The sequence below is a fragment of the Sorghum bicolor genome, chromosome 4 (genome assembly GCF_000003195.3).
Source record: "Sorghum bicolor cultivar BTx623 chromosome 4, Sorghum_bicolor_NCBIv3, whole genome shotgun sequence".
In the NCBI taxonomy this organism is placed as follows: domain Eukaryota; kingdom Viridiplantae; phylum Streptophyta; class Magnoliopsida; order Poales; family Poaceae; genus Sorghum; species Sorghum bicolor.
This window is the reverse complement of record NC_012873.2, coordinates 7,551,344-7,568,538: the sequence shown is the minus strand read 5'-3', so window position 1 is coordinate 7,568,538 and position 17,195 is coordinate 7,551,344. Positions and strand designations below refer to the sequence as shown.

The 17,195-nt window shown below is 41.7% G+C and overlaps 3 protein-coding genes across 3 annotated transcripts; all 3 read right to left on the bottom strand.

Annotated features, from left to right (window-relative positions):
• LOC8071674 (ABC transporter A family member 8) lies at positions 37 to 6,573 on the bottom strand. Its single transcript, XM_021459312.1, has 18 exons — positions 6,287 to 6,573; positions 5,562 to 5,961; positions 5,354 to 5,436; positions 5,184 to 5,277; positions 4,805 to 4,924; positions 4,544 to 4,716; positions 4,146 to 4,313; positions 3,843 to 4,005; positions 3,500 to 3,625; positions 3,322 to 3,405; positions 2,822 to 3,189; positions 2,002 to 2,202; positions 1,647 to 1,756; positions 1,454 to 1,538; positions 1,019 to 1,147; positions 800 to 905; positions 625 to 713; positions 37 to 527 (listed from the first exon to the last, which is right to left on the bottom strand). Exons 1-18 carry the CDS (start codon positions 6,344 to 6,346, stop codon positions 225 to 227), a joined length of 2,862 nt encoding a protein of 953 aa, XP_021314987.1. The 5' UTR covers positions 6,347 to 6,573; the 3' UTR covers positions 37 to 224.
• Positions 9,560 to 11,094, bottom strand: LOC8071673. The gene has a single exon (XM_021458128.1). It carries the CDS (start codon positions 10,196 to 10,198, stop codon positions 9,794 to 9,796), a length of 405 nt encoding a protein of 134 aa, XP_021313803.1. The 5' UTR covers positions 10,199 to 11,094; the 3' UTR covers positions 9,560 to 9,793.
• LOC8082947 (sterol 3-beta-glucosyltransferase UGT80B1) lies at positions 11,227 to 16,608 on the bottom strand. The gene is made up of 15 exons (XM_002451713.2): positions 16,442 to 16,608; positions 16,230 to 16,301; positions 16,055 to 16,148; positions 15,801 to 15,961; positions 14,861 to 14,931; positions 14,609 to 14,690; positions 14,010 to 14,111; positions 13,860 to 13,915; positions 13,603 to 13,637; positions 13,286 to 13,496; positions 12,502 to 12,726; positions 12,369 to 12,428; positions 12,221 to 12,260; positions 11,673 to 11,894; positions 11,227 to 11,552 (listed from the first exon to the last, which is right to left on the bottom strand). The coding sequence occupies exons 1-15, from the start codon at positions 16,523 to 16,525 to the stop codon at positions 11,490 to 11,492; spliced, it is 1,578 nt and encodes a 525-aa protein (XP_002451758.2). The 5' UTR covers positions 16,526 to 16,608; the 3' UTR covers positions 11,227 to 11,489.

Sequence of the window (17,195 nt, the reverse complement as noted above, 5' to 3'; positions counted from 1 at the left end):
ATTATAGTAACTCTTACTAAGTAATTTACTATACAATTACGGTAAATATCTCCATGTGTTATGTAACCCGACTATCGTAAATATGTATACATATTATCGTAAATTAGTATATATTTTGTAGCTAGCTACAGACTATATGTTCGTGCATGATTGATCATATACTACCGGTTTCAGAGAATTCAGACAACGCATATGCAGCACACCAGGGACGGATCAGTCTGTCATCAGGTCACAGTGGACATGTCACTCTGCTTGGCCACTCTGACGAAGACGTCTTCCAGCGTCGTATCAGCGAGGCCCCAGGCGAGGATGTGCAGGCTGCTCTTCGCCTGCTCCATGGCCCCGAAAACCACGGAGATCTTCATCCCCTGCTTCGGCATCTCGAACTTCTGCGTTCCCGAGACGCGGTACACCCGGTTGGCCGCGGGCGAGATGGACTGCACCAGCCTCTCGACCTCCTCCTCCTCCTCCTCGCCGGCCGGAGTTGTTACTGTCAGCACGCATGAGCCTCCATACCTGTCTTTCAGCTAGAAACAAGAAATAGGAACGATGGCCATGTCAGAATTTCTGGTCACTGGTTGCTACTGTCTGAAAATTTGCAATCTGATCAATTGTGTAGTGTACCTCTTTGGAGCTCCCAATGCACTGCAGGCTACCATTTGCGATGATTCCGATCCGGTCGCACAAGACATCAGCCTCTTCCATCGAGTGCGCTGAAAATAGATAGATTCAAGCAATGTTTTCACCATCTGATTATGTTGTCAATCCCATGATGGAAGGTGAAAGTCAAATACTGTACTTGTGAGAATTATTGTCCTATCCTGTTTCGCAGACTTGACAGCCTTCCACAAGTTTTTCCTTGATGCTGGATCCAAGCCAGAGCTTGGTTCATCCATATAAACAACCTATATAAAAAAGCATTCCACAAACATATTTATTTATACTTATACTTGCAGTCTTGCACGAATACCAGGTGTTCCTTAAATCATGATTTCGATCAGTTGATAAATAAAAATACCTTAGGATCACCAATTAGAGAGATAGCAACACTGAGACGACGTTTCATACCACCACTGTACTTTCCAACGAGTTTATCAGGAACACCACCGGCAAGCAAGTGCATGCTTCTCAAAGATTGTTCAATAGCCTGGAAGTAAGGGGAACATCCTATGATGCTTTTAGTAGCTTCTACTGTACAATGATTTGGTTCTGCAACCAGATAAATTTTTATTGGATTGTAGATCAAGCTTGAATGATTTTTGATTTGTACAAGAGTAGTAGAACCCACAAACAAGAGATGATTCTTGCCTGGAAATAACACTACAGACTACACTGACTAATATTTTAGTTCCATTCATCTATTCTTGATAGTACTTCAAATGATCAATAATGACAGAAAGAAAAACATCAAAATAACCCAGCACAATATCAGAGCAGTCAGGTCAAATAATACCTCAACTAATGCTGCACCCTTTAATTTCTTAAGCCTGCCATAGAACAACAAATGCTCGCGACCAGTCAGGTTTTCCCATAGCAAGCTGCATCAGATCATCCAGAAAAGAGGAAAGTCATCACAAGTTCGCAACTAAATAAGCTAACCTGGAAAAACTGGTTCAGAAACATCTGAGTGAGACAGAGTAGTTTACTCATCCTGTGGACAAACACCAATTCCTGTATATATTCTGTCCATGTCGAAGCGTACGTCCATCCCTTCAATGTATGCGGTGCCAGAGGTAGGTTTACAAAACCCAGTCAGCTGTTGACAGGTTAAGAGAGTACTCAAAACATGATAATCAGTATAGCTGATGGACATTTACAAAAGCTAAAATATATAGGATGCGAACTCTGGAGTTCAGTTTTATTACTACACGAACACCAAAACTTTTTTCTTAGATTTGAAGGAATGCATAATATTGCAGTCATTAACCACCTTCTCTAAATAGAGAGATTGACCTATACTTACATAGCATAACCTATTGTATCCAAATCTATTGAACTTACCATGTTAATCATAGTGGTCTTTCCCGCACCATTTGGACCAAGAACACCAAAACACTGACCACGTGACATAGAAATGGATATCCCTCTAACTGCAATTTTATTTGCATTTCCATCTTTTCCACGGTACACTTTCTCAAGATTGTCGCATATGACTGAATAGCTTCTGCGAGATTCTTCTGATATATGTCCAACTATCTCTCTCTGAAAAAAATGAAAACAATAAATTGATGTGCACTGCTTCACAACTGACTTTGAATATAGATTAATCTGATTCTATATTTCAAGCTGTGGTATTTCAAAGCACCTAATTTTATCAAGTCCCATAAATTTTTGAACATGTCTCCTATAGTTTTAGTATTTTCTCTTCATAAGGTTACTTTAATAACCACTAACCTAAAAATAATGTTAAGTGTAACTTTTAGGTAGTACTCCCTCCATATAGGATTTAGAAGTCGTTTTGGACAAAGTTTGGGTTAAACATTGAGAATATAAATCATCGACAACTTTTAAATTGTTGAGTTTGCAAATGTGAAAATTATATGAATAGGTTTGTCTTGATTTTTTTTTATAAAAGTATACATATATTATTTTTTCCTAAATATTTTTATAAAAATAACAGGTCAAAGTTGTGTTTTGGAGACCGTATCACTGTTATAAACGACTTTTAAATCCTATACGGAGGGAGTACATTGTGTAGTTTAAACTCCTGACTAATTCTATCAACAGACTCCTAAAGCTCTTTCTAAAAAACAAAGAAAAAAATACTCCTGGAGCAGTATGAAACTGATTGGAGTGTACCAAAGAATAGAGCAGAGCACACCTCTTTGATGACATCTGTTCTCTCCATTTCAACGGAAGCTCTGAACTCCTGAAGTTGTATGTTCTGCTGCTGAGCAGTTTCAACATGGTTCCCATTTATGCGGGAGCGAACAAATACTGCTGCTTTTCTCATTCCGTCTTTGAAGGAACAAAAACGGTCCAAATAGAATGTAAATAAAAGGAATACGAACCATTCTAGTACCATAATGGTAAGCACACCTGCTAATCCATTCTCTGGATTAGTCATATCAGTCCATTGAATCCCCGAGAAGGCCATATAATTTCCAAGCCATTCAAATCGCGAGAATTCATAGACAATTCGGTATAAGGAAAATGCAGGTAAAAGTTCCATAAGTGTGATCCAGCTTCCTTGAAATGAGAAAACACAAAATTTCCATGCAACTTATTAGAATTAACGAAAAAAACTTACATAAAAAAGAAGATGACTAATGTCGTGCATATCGACTTCATTAAGATACAGCTAGTGATCTTTGTACATACTTGAGAGGTTAGCATCTTCAACATAGTATCTGAATATAAATTGTGACAAAAGGCCAGACACAAATATGTACAAATATCCTGTCACTGCATGAAAGATGCCAGATAATTAGTTCAGTAAAGAAGATACTTCATACTATCTGATAAAATGGATATAATGCACACATTAACAGAAGCATACCAGTAGCTGTCCTCACACTAGAGAAGTATGTTGTCATAAGAAATGCAAATGAAATTTGCAAGTTCATGTAAGCAAAAAAGAATACGAACTGCACGCCATAGTTGTTCTGGCGGAAGAATGTTAAACCTGAACATAGAAATTGAAGTATCATTAGGTTTGCTTCCAATTCATAATAGTACCATGAGGCTCCTTTCCCTTTCATTAAAATTAGCATAAAAAGTAAAATAATTTTGTATAAAGAGAAGCCAAGATCCCTCATGATCAGAACCACTATAAGTCCAACCTATGTTTCATTTTGACTATTATAAAGTACATTCCTAGTATTAAAAGTAATGTATCTTACCAAGGGCAGAACCAAATAGCATGAAGGACAGCACATAAAGCAGCGACAATAGTAGAAAATAGAAATAGGATATAGTCCAATACGGTAAATCTCCAAGACCATGCATCTTCATCATTATCCTTAGCTTATTTTGTCTCTCGTATACAAGGTTTGTCAAAATTACCTGCAGAACCAACTCACCAGTTCACGAGAAAATATTTATAATTAACCACATTTGTATGCTTCTTCCAGTGACACCAAAACATATCAGATCATCCAATTCTTATTGGCTATACAAAAAGAATCTACAAAGGCATGTCGTACCGGAAAAAGAAGCTCCATAGTCCATACAAAAGGTAGCTGCCCTATATATGGAGCCAGATCAAACTGGTCATTGTGTACAGCTGGTAGAGCTGCTCTAGGCATGTCTTTCACAAATTCAAATGACATCTTGAGACCATTACCCTTTAAATGAAGGTATGCATTTGAGGCCTGAAAAATGGAAACTCTATAAAGTGTAAAACAATGATAAAAGGGTGCCACGAATAGTTTGACAACAAAGAGAGTAGTAGTGCATGAACAAAGTCACTATAAAATAAAATCAAGAAGCATATGAGAATGGACAAAATGTTTAGAGAACAAAGGGGTTCCAATGAAAGAAACTAAAGAAAAGTTTTCCAAAGAGATATACTATTATTTATCTCAACTAGGAAAAGCGATACCATATTAGCTAATCGTGGGACTTGATCCGAATTAGCTGTTTGCACTGGACCTGCTTGATTATTAAGCACAGGGACAGATTGGTCTGATTCATCATAAAAATCATAGTTCTTTGTGGAGTTGTATGAGATGGCCAGGTTGAAGTTGCTCTGATCAGAACTTAAGAAATCATATGCTGCATCACGTAGATGAACCACATATTAGATGCCAATGAGCAGTAGTTAGAGTAACTGATTGAAAGCACAAAGGTTCAAAAATATGACCTGCAGCAATTGCATCAAACTTATGGTTATTATTCCCTTGGTAATAACCTCCATATAATTCATCATTAATTAGCCTTGAACTATCACGCCAGAGCACTAATCCTTCTGTGCATTGCACATCTACTCCAAGAATTCCGGTAAGCATGAGTAATGATAGGTAAAATGTAGTAACATTGCTAAATAGTAAGACAGGAGAATTGCTTGTGGACTTATTTATCATTTTGCCATGTGCTAAAAGACCGTACTAATCCCAAATATCTTTACCAGTGTCAGCAACAACTGAAGCCATTGACACTGCAACCTTTTATTTAGTTGAACCGAGATCTTTATCTTCAGTGATGAATTCAGCATTTGATCTTGCATGAGGGATAATAGTTACCTTGACTCACGGTACGATTGCCATGTTGAACTGGATAAGAAAGTGTCAAGTTAGGGAAGCACTTGTTCTGAAGAAAAGATCCTCCATAATCTGCCTGCAGGTATTCAAACATCACAAAAATGCCCTGCCAATAAGGATCATACACAAAGAACCTAAAGAATCAAACCTACCAGAACAAAATCAGACAACGCAGAAATATCGGCTGACAAGTTCACTGAAGAATTTTGAGCAGGGAAAATATTGTCTATCACACCTGCAAGGAGAAAACGGTTATTTCAGAAACCACTCACATAAAGCTAGCACTGCACTCTGTCAGAATGGGGGGAAAAACAACAACAACAACAACAACAACAACAACAACAACAACAACAAACTTACTTTCTACAAAAGAGTGGTTGCTACCAGTGACAAGGAATGTTGCCGCGCAAGACTCATCGACTCTGCACGACGCATCTGGGAGATCAGTGTACGGGAAGAGCCCATCTTGAACCGCCCGGTACTTGGCAAATGGGATCTTGAGGAAAGGGGGCTGTTTGGGCGCGCGAGGCAACGGGCACTGGTACGCGTACGCGTATGGGCATTCTATGCCTCCCATCGCGTTCTCGTCGACGCTGACGTTGCTGCAGCTGCAGTCGAGATGGGTAGCAGGAGTAGCACCTCCGTCTTCTCCCCGCGACGATGCCGATGCGCGGTTGATGGCGATCTGTAGGCCGCCGATGACGGAGCAGAAGAGCAGCGGAAACATGATCAGGCAGCAGTTCGTCTTGCAGGCACGCCTCTGTGGATTGGGAGTGAAATAAACGAGTCGAAATTCAGTGTCATGCTGAGTGAATCTTGGTGTATTGTTCATGGAACCGCAGATTCAAAAACGAGTCGAAATTCAGAGTAGCGTCAGTGCAGGGAATTTTCATCTATGGTGACTGGGGAGAGCGAAACTGAATTTTGGTATGTTGTTCATGCAACTGCACCAAATTCTTGTCAGTCAGTGATGGAATCACGAAAGGATCAATTTCATCCATTCGACGCAACAACTTGAAAGATGCAACCTTGATTGATGATAGGAAAACAATTCAGAACAAGAGGGAGATGAAGGCGGGGGTCACCTGGATTACAAGATTTTTCCTGAAGAGAGCATTGGTTTGCTCAAGACGGCTCGCGCCCATGGCTCTTGTTCTTGTTCGCCCTTGGAGAAGCCAAGAAGAGATAGATGCTCTGACTCTGATGCTGCACTCTCGCTCTCCTGAGGAAACTGGCTTTGAGCTTCGCGGCTAAAGCTAGCAGCACTGCGCACTATGCAGCCGGCCGAGCGTATGGAATGCCAGATTTTATTTGCACTTGGAGTTTGTCGTGGCCGTCACGGACAGGGCACTCGTCTTGGGTCTTCCCGTGGACTCGTAGACCCCAACTCCTACTTGAGATTAGGCTGGATTGATTTTTTTTCTGTACTGCACTCTGCAAACCACAGGTCCCAGTACAAATGTACTAGGACACTGACATGATCTGGAATACGACGTTTAACACAGAGGCAGTAAACCAGGTCACTGTCACCTGATGAGGTGGCGCTTTGCAAAGAGCTAAAATGCAAATGTCTTGGATGGCTGACGTTTTTGGCTAGAACAATCGCCCGTCAGAGCGTTCACGTCTGCTGTTCCTCGTCGAGGGAGACGCGAACACCCCGTTCTTCCACCCGCAGACTTGCCACCGCTCCTGACGCTCCTCTCATTTGGAGATGGTCGTCTGACTCTGACCACAAATACTCTGCGGCCTCTGATTATGGAGTGCTAAGTTGATCCGGAAAACCTTGATGGTGAACTATCTCCATGCTGAACTCCTTGATGAGCTCCGAAGATCAAATTCTTTTTTCTGGTTGATGCTGCATCGTCGTTGTTGGACGGCCGAGCGCGGCCTGCAGGATGGCGACAACTGCGTATCTACGTCATGTGCCTTCAGGCCTCCGAGACGATGGGTTCAGGAAGCTTCGCTTTGGGTTCAGGCCGGTTACAGCCACCTTCAGTCGCTCTTGAGTGTTTTGTAATTAGCCCGTTCAGGTTTTGGCGCCGTTGCGCCTTCTACCTTTGTTGTTTTCTCTAGCTTGCTCCTGTTTTTGGCAACCTTTGGTTACGAGGACTGTTTGGTTGTTGACAGTGTCATTACTCTCTCTCTCTCTTAATAAAATACGTGCTAAGACACGGTTGCAGAAAAAACATGCAACTTGTATAAATATAATACTATAGATCAACTTGTATTGTATGCTATGAAAGGATTTTTCCACACGTGATAAATCTAGCAACGTCAATCATGTGTCATCAACCTACGTAACATTTTATATATATTATATTGGGAATGGCCTGGCTCAGTGCAGTACCTCCCTTCCGCGTAGTCGGAGTTTAAAACCTGAGGGACTCACGGGGAAAGTTATTTTTGCAGGCATGTGCTCCTACTCTCTCTACCACTGGATTCGCATTGAGAAGTATGCAAACACACATCTCAATGCGAATCTGCTTTAAGATGTGTGTTTGCACACTTCTCAATGCGAATCCAGTGGTGGAGAGAGTGGGAGCATATGCCCTTGAGAGCAAAAAAAAACTGCTTGCTGCTTCGGCCATAGTGACTAGAGGGGGAAAAACACTCTCTCACATTTAAAGTATAGATCTGTGGCTAACTCATCTCGCGGAACTATGATACCACTGTGTAAGATGAGTCAGAGGTTTAGAGGTTTTCTTGATCTACGTGAGATCAGTGGCGGAGCCACAAGGTATGCACCGGCATACCCTGTAAAACCGGTGGCAAGTAGTATATGTATACCATACATAATAGTATATACACTGTATTTGTAAAAAGGAAAAAAGAGAAAACATACTAGACGCCATAACGTGATGGCTGGAGCAATGACGGAGCCACCCTAGCGGCGGGGTGGGGCGGCCGCCCCAGCTACCAACGGAACCAGCCACGTGCCCGCCACCCTCGCTGCCCGCTGCAAGGAACCAGCCACGCGCTCGCCGCCACTCTCGCCGGCCGCTGCTAGCACTACCAAAATGGTGGAGTTCTCCTAGTGTTTTTAGTTAGTAATAAAACACTATCACTAGTCAAACACTAGGAAATCCTCACTAGAAGACATTTACTAGGGAAAGTTTATACTAAATTTTAAATGCTAAAATACTAGGAGAACCCCACATTACTAGGAGAAATTAAAAATTCTGGTTGTGTAGGCGCCAGCGCGGCACACTGCTCGTCCGCTCACTGCCATCGCTAGGAACGATGGAGGGAGGAGAAGCGGAACTTGGCAGGGGCATCAGCAGCTTTGCCAGTTATTTAATTTATTTTACAAATTTGAGGCAACATCTTATGTTGTTCGTCCGTCTTTTTCACAATAACTTTTGTGATTCTAGTTTTTTTCTATATTTTTTACAATCGTAGTTGATGAATATTGTGCGATTTGTGTCATAAGCTTTTTCATTCATCTTCATGTTAGAACTCACCCCAGCTATAATTTTTTCCTGGCTCATTGGACTGGAGGCCCATGTGACGCGGCCCACGTGGCAAGTGAAGAGTATATTTGACTATTTGCGCTCTGATTTCATACTTTACGTTTTAATTTCCTAATCTAATTCTGATCCGAGAGTACGGCGCCAAAGATGAACACGCCGCGTCGCCGCCTCACCGGTGAGTCGATGCCGCCCTGCCACCCTAGCCCGGCTAGTGCTCTGCCGCCGCCCTGCTCTAGTCAGAGGATCGCTATCTACTTCACAGGTCTCTTTAAGTATATACGGTCGCGTTAGTTAGGATTTATCATCTTGATTCGCTATTTGGGTTAGATAAATTTAATTTTTACTATTTGTCTTCTAGAAAATTATTGCCTACTTTCATAGCTATTTGCTAACATTAAATAATAAATTATTTAATTATTTGGCATTGTTTTCAAATATTTCTGCAGTTATGAAGGCAAATCGGATATTTATATCTTTTTTAGAAGCATACAATAAAAAAGGCGGCGGCTCCTGCTACATCTAGTCACTTTCATTGAATAAGATAATTTTTTTGAAGTTGATGAAGATGATATAATAAAGACATTCATATCTATATGAAAGCATTGAATGAAATAGTCAAAAAAATTAGCATTGTAAGGTTTTTCGGTACTTTTATGACTATATTTGAACTATGATATGGCTTTTGAACTATTTATATTATATTTAGTGCATATATACTGAATCACATTGCAAAATTTACAATTGTTACCGAATTAGCTAAAATATTTTTGGATGGCATACTCTAAACTAAAATTCTAGATTCGCCACTGCGTGAGGGTACGTCTGACCACCACGGATAACATCTTATATATTGAAAATCCCGGAAGTTTGATGGGTGAAGCATGTCGGTTTACCAAACTCTCACTCTTTTCAGTGGTTTTTTCTTTACAGAGCAGTGCAATGTTGGCACACGAGATGTGTCAAACTGAATAACAAGTTTCAGGAATTCAGGTGGCAACTTTCAGTTATTAGCCACCAATGACTGCAAAATATCAAGACCAGAATTCGAACTCCAAACAGAAAATAGACACACGAATTTTTCGAACTCCTAATACTGCTTTGATAAAAATCCTCTTCTGTCTTTCACCAGCCAAGCCCAATGGCGGCGGGCACGGGCACGGCGCGGCCAGGGCGGGGAGGCGCGACGAGGTTGCCGGCGGGGTCGTAGTTGATGACGCCGGAGAAGTCGGGGAGCTGGCACTTGCCGCCCATGAGGATGCCCTTCTGCCAGACGCACGGCGACGCCTCGCCGCCGCCGGGCTGCACCTGGTGCACGGCCGCGATGGCCGGCTCCGTCCGCCGCCGGCTCACGCTGGCCAGGGCGCGCCGCAGCCGCCCCGCGGGCGCCGAGTGCGACGCGCACAGCGCCAGCGCCAGCGCGCACACGGCCAGGAAAGCTGCCACGGCCGCCACCGCGGGGCCGAGGTGGCTGCCTGACGCCGCCGGCAGCGCGGCGGCGAGCGCGTGGAGCGCGAGGTGGCGCGGCATGCTTGCTTTAGTTTCTGGAGTGGAATCAGGCGTGCTGAATGGCTGAATTCCTGCGGCGTTGGAGCGCGCTGGATTTGATGAATTTATAGCGGCAAGACACCAAAAGCCAGATTTCCCGTGCTTTTTCGTGGAGTAGTTTGCTTGCTCTGCCTATGTGAAAGAGCTGCATGGAGATGGAGACGGTGGTGGGTGGCGCGAAGACTGGAGAGTGGTTTGCTAGCTCTGCATGTTCCAACTTCCACAGGCATTGACTCTTGAGTGCTAACTGAACCATTCTGTTTCGAAGCTTTGCAAAATTCAGCTATCTATAAAGTAATTTGATGCTTTTAAAAAAAAGGCCTAAAAACTTGAGTGCAACTTCTAACAGGCATATTGCTAAAAAAAATCATGTTAATTATGTTTTTTGGTGACATGTAAGGTCAGAATGGAACATGTCTCAGTTTGTGAAACTTTACCTGAAGAGATAAAACAACGTGTTGCCAGTTATGCTACTACTCCCTCTGTGCTAAAAAAGAATGTGATTTTAAGTTTGAGACTAGTCAAATTTTATCAAGTTTCATTTAATTTGTAGAAAAAAATATCAATATTTATGTCTTAAAATATATTTACTATGAAAATATATTTTATAACCAATACAATAATACTTATTTGATCAATACCATTTTTTTAGACTGTTTTTTTTTCAAACACTCAAACATTTTCATAGGTGAAACTATTTTTCTTTTCTTCTCACAAATACACGAGTTGGCATGAAACTGGAAAAAAAAAAGTAGCTTATCCTAGCTCTCTTTCTCTCGTTTCTTTCTTTCCTCACCAGGTGAAGTTGTTTTGCTAAACAATTTTTTTAAAACAGCTCAGCTAAACTCTTTTCTAAAAAAATAATTTTACTAGTAAAGTTGAGCAGTAACAAACAGGGCTTAAAGGTGGCCAAAGCTAATTATTTGATTCAATCAGTGAGAATTATATTCTTTTGAGGGCGGAAGTAGTATCTCTACCGGCGAGGCATCAGTGAGTCAGGAACAGTGGACTATTTACAATTTTGTTTGTCTATTTTGGTAAGGACCACTGTGAACTCGCAGTCTCAAAAAATTGTTTACTACAACTTTTATTCCGTCTCCAATCAAGAAACAAAGTAACTAAAGTAAATATGATAAGTAATTTTAGATGTTTCTGGTCCTGTTTTCTACACAAACTAGACACAAGAATTGCGTGCATTGTTTTCTAAGTGTATTATGATCAGTAATTTAGATGTTTCTGGTCCTGTTTTCTACGGTCACACAGATATCATAGCTCAGGTTTTGTTCCGAGTCAACACTCTCTCCTTCAAGATCCTGAGGGCTTCTCCAATCCCATCCTGGGCACAATAGCAAAGTGAAAAGTAGTAAGTTTTCAGCATTTTTTTTAAATATAAGCATTGGTCTATATGGGCATACCCTTGATACAATGATTGTAGAGTTCCATTGAGACAACTCACCTCAAAAGAAAGCCTATCAGCAATTCTGGCCGCCTGAGCTTTGATTTCCGGTGATAGAGCTGATTTGATAGCTCCAACTAGCACATCTGCAGCATTGTTGTTGCTCAAGGCGTCATCATTATCTGGGACTAGATTTTGTCTTTGTAGGGGTTCAGGCGCCACTCCTAACCAGTGTAGCCTCTCTGACCAGTAAAATTGGTCCAGCAGGAAAGGACATGTTACCTGCATGAAAAGATTTAGTACAATGGATCCATCCCAAAGCAGGTAGCTATACAATTAAATGGTCAAGAAAAATGCAGAATCTGGAAGATAACGTATTTGTTCGAATCGGCATGAGAACTTTTTTTTTTTTTTGAATTTACCAGCACTACTTTTCAGCCATGGAACGCAACAAATCAGCAGCAGCAGCAGCCAAAAATCAGCAAGCCGAACAGGGATGCTTCTTACACATCCAGGTATCACAAGTTTAGTAAAAGGACAAGAAACACTGAAACAGCAGCAGAAAGACAGCCTCAAACATGGGGTGAAGCTATAAGTGTTGTTGTTACCTGAGGGATTCCAGCAAGTAGTGCTGCAGCTGTTGATCCACTGTTATCAAAGCAGTAAAAACATAAAATATTTTGCGGAAGTACCAGTATCATGCAAGATTATGAATCAGACACTTGCCAGTGAGAGAAAAACTGATCAATCTCTTACCTGCCAGCATGGTGAATAGCGGCTGCACATCTAGGAAAAAGCCAACTGTACGGTATTGATCTGAAAATGGTAATATTACTCACCACCAATTCCACATGGCAGGACAAGCATATAACATCAATCTAATACTCACCCTAAAAAGCAGAAAAGACGGCCATTAAAAAGGAGAGTGCTGTCACCAGCAAGAGAAGGTACCGACTCCGGCCCTCTTGATTCATTTTCTGATGAAGCAATCGATTGGATTGCAGAATGCAATGGCTTGTATCCAGATGAAAAAAGGATGAATCTATAATCCGTTGACTCTATGGCAGCCTTAAGCACCATTAAAAATGCTTTAGGATTTCTAAGAAAGCCCATTCTGCACCAGATTGGTCATAAAAGAAAATTTGTAAGAAAAAAATCTAGGAAATTTCTAAGATTTGGAATGACAATAAGAAGCAAAAAAAACTCCTAAAACATAGAACATAGATATCTAAAATAAAGCTAGGACACAGAATGTTTTGCAAAGTGCAAAGCCATATCCAAAACTTTCAATTAACAGCCATATTTAAAGGAAAATAAGGCAATGGGAGCTGATGAACTTAGGTTCTATACAATACTCTGATATACACTTCTTAAGATTGGTCGGTGGTAGCGGTTAGTTCTAAAGTTCTACTATGCCTTAACCACGAGGACTTTTGTGCATTGATTTGTTCATGCATATGTGTATGCTCAGTGAATCCTTTGTGCACAGCTGTACTGAATTTCTTGGTTATGGCTTAATGATAGATCAGAAAATATATATGCAGCTTCAAGGTTAAAAAAAATATTTGTGAAGGCATAATTTCAATATTTGTTGGAGATCCACTGCAATGCACAAGCACCAGAATTGAAAGAGTAAAAATACCAACACAAGCAATATTGGATGAGAAACACACCTACCAATGGAACTTAATCCTACAAATATAGGTCTTGATGAATAAGCATTCCTTATGAGGAAGTGTTCCAGGGAAGAATGGTTTGCACACAACATACCCCCAAATGAAGAATTGATATTTCCAGACAATTCCATGCATTTCTCACAAGAAAATTGCCAAGCCATAGGAAGAAACCAAAAGCCACAAGCATGAGCATTGAACGGCCAATATCCTACCATGATGTTATGTAAAGTATTACTGAACTTAGGTACAATAAATTTGAAGAAATATAAACATATAAAATGATTTTAAAAATATGTGGGGGCACCAGAGCTCACCAGGGCACTCCACAATTTCTTTGCTGAAACCATACCTGGAAAAACAAAACCGATAATCATTTATCCAGTATAAACTAATACAAGGGTGGTTTATTTTGTACAATTAATTACTATCAATCCATCACAATATTTTATTTCCTAAATTTCCCGTTGTCAAAGCAGTAGCTCACAGAATGTAGAATATGAAGGTGTATTAAATTGATTGTTCTCATATAAGGCATAGGCTTCAAATTTATTATCAAAGGCATGATACTAACAGTAATAAAGGTGACTCCTCTCGCACATGCCACAAAGGAAGATTGGTAACTGGATCCTGCAGTTATCAGAAAACCTGACCTCAGTAATGTTCCAGCAGCTTAAACACGACTGCAAACATACAAGCAAAAACCATTATAGATAATACTCACTGTGAAAGGAATAGGGCTAAGATTCAGACAATCATTTCTCCATGATCCCCAACTTTCCGTGAAGAGTGACCACATCCAGTGGATAATGTCAGCCCAGCAGACCTGTCATTGCTTTACAACAGTAATGTAGCGTTTTGTCCCAAAATGCTTAAGAGGCATACAACATTTCTCACACATTTCAGATGCTAACATATGAGAATCTGCAATGTCTGTGCCACAGAGGTAGAGATAGAATAAAAATCACATAGCATAAGTATGGTTTATGGCACTATGGCAACCTGATAATTACATAGAATGGTAAAAGTGTTTAGCCTCAAGGATCTAACGGATATCCCAACTGCTCTACAGGGCTAGGTGTCTACAGAACGAAGTGCTCTATTGTTTCCTCTTATATGATAATGGGTACTGTGTGAAATACAGAAAATGGTAATAGTCATGAGACTATGTCTCTAGAAGATGACCCAATTTATCTGCACGCCATGCAGATAAGTTAAATAGAGTAGCAACTTTAAAGATATGTTTGCCCATCCGAAACTGATAAATCCAATGAGAAAGAAGATTTGAGAGAGAAAACATTGTTATGAGGCATTATTCTGTACCGTGTTTGCAGGAGCTTCTTGGAAGTACTTGTACAGTAGAGGGAAATTTTGTTTAAATTGGCGTTCGAATGATGTAGGAGCACTGAAAAAAAAAAGCAAGCGCTAGAATATTAAATTATTGAAAATGAGGCATAAACACACTAAAATTACTAATACATATCTAATAGAGTAATACTGCAGAAGATTAGATAACCCCCTCATGAAATAATTTAAACAGCATATATGAAATCGAAATCAATATAGCCCAAGTACCTATATGGAACAAAATAGGGAGCAGCAATGACGCACTTCACTTGGAATAGTTCTGCAAGGTGCCAACCTTCCTAAATCATGAGATGACTCGTATTATGATAGCATAAAAAGCATTTTGTTGCTGAATTAGATTATTACAAATGGTTCTGATTTCCTAAATACCAAAGATCAGCTAGGCGCTAGGCGGAATCTAGGCGCGGACCCTCCGCCTAGCGCCTAGTCGGGAGTAATCGCGCCTAGGCGTTTCTAGGCGTTTTGCTAGGCGGTGACCTAATACATGTATAAACACTTAAAAGAAAAGAAAAAACAATAGTAGTAATGAAAGGGGAAAGAATAGAAGGCCCATTTAACGGCCCACTTTACCCAACTCTCTCATCCCTCCCGTGACCCCGTCCCCCGCAAGCCGCGTCGCGACTCGCGAGTCGCCGAGTCGCGACTCTGCCCGCTGCCGCCGCCGCCGCCCTCTCCCGCTGCTCCCTCTCTCTGCGCACGCCGTCGCCCGCGCTGCTCCTCCCCGCCGGCGACTGTCTCCTCCTCGCGCCCGCGCCCGCGGCGCTCGCCGCCGTCTGCGCACGGATGCTCCGCCCCGCCGAAGCTCCGCCCGGATGCTCTCCAGCCCCACCGGCGCCGCCGCCGCCGCCTAGGTTCCGCCTACCCCCATAGGCGAGGCGGGGAGCCTCCGATTCGCGACTAGTCGCGCCTAGTCGCCGCCTAATCGCCGCCTAGCTGAACATTGCTAAATACAGAACTGATTGGTTAAATTTATCGTAGATATGTCCTCTGTCATGTGTAATGAAAAAAATCCATGATTTCAACATGTGTTGTGAATCAAGGTTTTCATAAAATTACCGCCACTTTTAACTGAACAGAACATTTTGAAGAAAATAATAGAACCAAGTTCCAACTGATACATGAATTAAGATATTACTTAGCTACTCACCAAAGCAAAGAAATTGATCACAATAAAATCCCCACTAATGCTTGGGTCGTTTCCAAAAACTTCTTCCACAGAAGACAAGCATTCTTTCCTCTGCTCCATCTGAATGGACCTTTTCCGCATTGAAAAGGACTCATGCTCATGATTTGATTGAACAGAATCACCTAAGAAACATGGTTGCATGAATAATTGCTTTTTTTTTCAGGAAATAACTGGACCACATGTGACTCGATTAGCCTCCTGGTAGTGGCACTTACTTGAGATATTCTCTACCTGTTCGGCGGCGAGGACAGGCGGGCTTGACACAGGCATGTATCTAACATTGCTGGCCGCTAGATGTGCTGACAAACTCTGCACCAAGTTCATTACATTATGGCACATGAAGTAAACCGGAGTATGAAAACACTGTTCCCTTTTAGCAAGCCTTCTTACCTGGTGCGCTGAATGAGTGATGAACACCACAGCATACTCGTGCTGGTCACGCGCGAAAGCTGCAGCGAGCGCCTACAGAACGAATACGGATGGAATCAAATTGAAAGCACAGGCCTCCAAACTAAATCGAGTCCATTAGTTTTAATCCCGAAAATCCTGACGGCTCAGTAACAGGTGGAGCAAGAGGGGGAGGTGAAGGAAGAGAAGCATACTGCAATGGGGAAGACGTCTCCTTGAGTGCCAAAGGCCATGAAGACGGCGCGAGGACGGCGGCCGCCGCCGGCGCGGCCTGCCATCGTCGCCTCGCGAATTTAGGGGTCTCGTGCGTGCCTCGCCGGCGGTCTGACGCGGATAGGCCGTAAGGCGGGCGCTGTTTGTGGGCTACTGATGGGCCGATTCACTTTTCAGCCGAATTTGATTTTTTTCCATTAAATAAAAAACCCAACCAAAAGCCTGAATTGGCCTTTTGCTCGAGAAAAAAAGGAGCCGTGTGCAAAACTGCAAATGCCTGACTAAAACATAGAAGGTGAAAAAATGCAAGGGGTCATCACGTGAGAGGATCAAACATATGCCCGTAGCAATAGACGTGCATTATTCTATTTTTCTTAGGCCAGTCTTAAGTGGAAGTTTTATCTGAGTTTTATTCACATTAAATAGGTTGCCACATAGGCATTTTAGATGACATGGCAGCATATTTAAGAAGTTAAGCCAGTCTCAATGCATAATTTCATGGCACACTTACCAAAACTAAACTTGGTAACCGAGCCATATGAGTTTCATGGGGATGAAACTCCTCTCTCATCTGATGAAACTCCTTCATTTAATGATACTGCCAAGTCAGCAATTTTGCTTATGTGGCACCCTATTTAATGTGCATGACACTCTCATGAAACATGCATTGAGACTGGCCTTAGAGAAGAAATGGGTTTCATCTAGATGAAACTCTCTTGGCACGATTACCAACTC

Coding starts and splice junctions, on each gene's coding strand:
- LOC8071674 (XM_021459312.1), bottom strand. CDS start 6,346: ATGGGCGCGAGCCGTCTTGAGCAAACCAATGCTCTCTTCAGGAAAAAT. Junction 1,148..1,453: donor AGGGTGCAGCATTAGTTGAG/GTATTATTTGAC, acceptor CCTTACTTCCAG/GCTATTGAACAATCTTTGAG. Junction 906..1,018: donor CTCTAATTGGTGATCCTAAG/GTATTTTTATTT, acceptor TTTTTTATATAG/GTTGTTTATATGGATGAACC.
- LOC8071673 (XM_021458128.1), bottom strand. CDS start 10,198: ATGCCGCGCCACCTCGCGCTCCACGCGCTCGCCGCCGCGCTGCCGGCG.
- LOC8082947 (XM_002451713.2), bottom strand. CDS start 16,525: ATGGCAGGCCGCGCCGGCGGCGGCCGCCGTCCTCGCGCCGTCTTCATG. Junction 14,112..14,608: donor AAGAAGCTCCTGCAAACACG/GTACAGAATAAT, acceptor AAGCAATGACAG/GTCTGCTGGGCTGACATTAT. Junction 11,895..12,220: donor TACTTGCTGGAATCCCTCAG/GTAACAACAACA, acceptor CTTTTCATGCAG/GTAACATGTCCTTTCCTGCT.